Source organism: Colobus angolensis, unplaced genomic scaffold, assembly GCF_000951035.1.
Source record: "Colobus angolensis palliatus isolate OR3802 unplaced genomic scaffold, Cang.pa_1.0 Scaffold439, whole genome shotgun sequence".
NCBI classification, from domain to species: Eukaryota; Metazoa; Chordata; class Mammalia; order Primates; family Cercopithecidae; genus Colobus; species Colobus angolensis.
The window spans coordinates 156,381-159,499 of record NW_012117810.1 but is presented as its reverse complement, the minus strand read 5'-3'; the positions used below and the strand labels follow the sequence as shown (position 1 = coordinate 159,499).

Genomic DNA, 3,119 nt, shown 5'->3' with positions numbered 1-3,119 from the left:
GCTTTAAATTAAGTTTAAATTTTCAGTTATCACAGTGAACTGGGCATTTAAATTTGAGGAGCTCCCTGAGATTCCATATGAGAAAATGAAAAACATTAGCCTGTGGATTAAATTTAAAGAGACTGTAAGGAGAAAACATATTTTATGACATGTATCTTAAGGACTCCTATTATTTCAATGAATTTGTTAGAGTTATCATATACATGTGATAAAAAGGCATTATTTATTGAGAAATCTAAAACTTAATAATATTTCAATTCTGTAATTTTAGAGAACCTTTCTTGCCCAATACTTTTCTGATAGCAAGTTGAACATCCTTGTTTCTGAGGCTATAAACCATGGGGTTCAGTAATGGAGTGACAATAGTGTACGTCACCGTCACCAGCCTGTCTTTACTGGACACATAGTTTGCTGTAGGCCTCAGGTAGATGAAGGAAGCACAGCCATAATGAATAATAACAACAGTGAGGTGAGAGGCACAGGTGGAAAACGCTTTCCGTCTGCCCTCAGCTGACGGAATCTTCAGGATAGTCCTCAGAATGCAGAGATGAGAAACACAGATGAACAGAAAGGGAACCACAAGTACAAGAACCCCACAAATGAATATCAAAAATTCATTAACATCTGTGTTGGTACAAGCCAGATGAATAACTGGTGAGATGTCACAGAAGTAATGATTGACCTTGTTGGCACTACAAAAAGGGAGGCTGAAAACTAAATTTACTACTGTAAGAGAGGCCAGGAAGCCTCCAATTGCACAGGCAGCTGCCAGTTTTCCACACACTTGCCAGCTCATAAGAATGGGGTAATGCAGAGGGTGACAAATGGCAGCATAGCGATCATAACCCATTACACCCAATAGCAGGCAGTTGGTAATGGCAAAACCAAGGAAGAAGAACATTTGAAGAGCACAACAGGTGAAGGAGATTATCCTGGCCACAGAAAGTAGATTGACGAGCATCTTGGGTAGAATGACAAAGGTGTAGAAGGTCTCAGATGTTGAGAGAATGCCAAGGAAGAAGTACATGGGTGTGTGGAGGCTTTTATCCAGGTGGATGACACTGATAATGGTGACATTGCCACTAAGAATGGCTAAATACAGAAAAAGAAAAACTGCAAAGAGGGCCAGTTGAATTTCACCAAGGCTGGAAAAACCCAGCAACAGGAATTCAGTGACCATGGTGATGTTTTCTGCCAAGACCTGCAGAGAGGGAAAGAAGTAAAACATATTCAGGTATGTGAATATAAGAATTTGGGGCATGTAGTCCTTTGTTCCTTTCTGGAGGTGACAAGGAATAATCTTGCCTTTTACTAGCCTTTTCCAGTTCCTAGCTACCTCTCATGTTCATTAGTTCATGGTCCCCTTCTTCTATCTTCAAAGTCAACAAAGTTACATCTTTTCTCTGACTTTCTGATTCTCTCTCCCAATTTTAAGAACCCTTATGATGACTTTGGGCTCTCCGGAATAATACAGGATAATATCTCCATTTTACTGTCAGTCGACTTTCCTTCTGCAACCTTAATTCCTCTTGTTTGTATAATCTAACATATTCTCAGGTTCCAGTGATTAAAACATATATATCTTTGGGAGCTCATTATTTGGCCTACTAGAACAAGCAACAAACTGTCTAAAAATGATATTAAGAAAACAATTCAATTAACAATATCATTTTTAAAAAGCTTAGATTTAACAAAAAAAAAGTGTGAGACATATACAGAGAACTCTTTCAAACATTGTTGGGTTAAATTTATAAAATGTATGACTAAGTGAAGAACACTCATGTTCATCAGTTTGAAGATGTAATAAAATAAAGAGCAATTCTGACCAAACTGGTCTATGTAGTCAACATAATTCTTAACAAATCCCAGCAGGCCTTTCTTCTAAAGACTGATAAGATGATTATAAAATTTATATGAAAAGAAATCAGAATTGCCCAAATGTGTTTAGTTTAATCACTAAATAGAGGCCTTTGGAGCCTTGTGATCCATTTAATAGTCACCATTTTAGTGCTACTCTAGGATCCTTAAGTGTTTCCGGAACACATCACAGCTCTCTGAAGACTGTTGATAGAAATAATTGTAAGTTGATTATTTGCATTCTCAGGTTGATAACTTAAAGTTTACCACTAATAATGCCCAGTTATATTTGTAATCGTCATTAAAATAACCGTAAACACATTTTACAAAAGAAGATATTATATACCTGAACAGAGAGTTGGGAGATAGGTTCTGTTGAGCTCAATGTAGATGGACTGCGTTAAGTTAATCTCACTTATTCCCCACTTTGAACAACAATAATGTAGACGTTCAAGAAAAATAAGCAAAGAGATTGTGACTAATTATCTGTATTTATATGCAGAGTAAGTATTTTCTGAATTGACTAGAATTATCCTTATCACCTTTCTTCTTTCCTTACCCATCATCTTTATCTATAGACACAGCATGCCTTAAATAAAATATGGTCCATTGTAGTTATTGAATTCTGACACATAAACTGCTTTTAGGAAAAACTTTGTGTATGGTTTATGAAAAAATGAAAATTGAGGTTTGAAACTTACAATAGTTTTTTCTGCAGTAAAATGTCAAAGCAATGCAGTATACTTTTGATTTTCTACTAACAGCTAAATTAAATCTTAGTATAAGAGAAAACAAGAACACTTTTTAGTCAGGTAGAATCCCATTAAATAAAATTAGCTTATATGAAATTTACTCTAATTACTGCATGTAAACCTCCCCTCAGGTTCTAACAAGTAGAAATAAGAATCTCTTCTCTCTGTCAATAGTTAATTTTGCTGTGCAGAAGCTCTAGTTTAATTAACTCTCACTTCTGAATTTTTGTTTTTGCTGGAATTGCTTTTGGGAACTTAACCAAAAATTCCTTGCCAAAGCTGATATTGAGAATAGTATTCCCCAGGTTTTCATCTAGGATTTTTAGATTTTGAGGTTTTACATCTAAATTTTTAATGCACTTCAAGTTAATTTTTGCATATGGTGAAAGGTGAGGGTCCAGTTTCCCTCTTCTGCAGATGGCTAGCCAGCTATCCCTGCACCATTTATTGAATAGGGAGTCCTTTTTCTATTGTTTGCCTTTGTCAGCCTTGTTGAAAATCAGATGGTTG

General features: G+C 35.7%; 1 protein-coding gene across 1 annotated transcript; it reads right to left on the bottom strand.

Moving 5' to 3' along the window:
* Positions 1-253: 253 nt before the first annotated feature.
* On the bottom strand, positions 254-1,261 carry LOC105522601 (olfactory receptor 10R2). Its single transcript, XM_011957156.1, has one exon. It carries the CDS (start codon positions 1,259-1,261, stop codon positions 254-256), a length of 1,008 nt encoding a protein of 335 aa, XP_011812546.1.
* Positions 1,262-3,119: the final 1,858 nt, after the last annotated feature.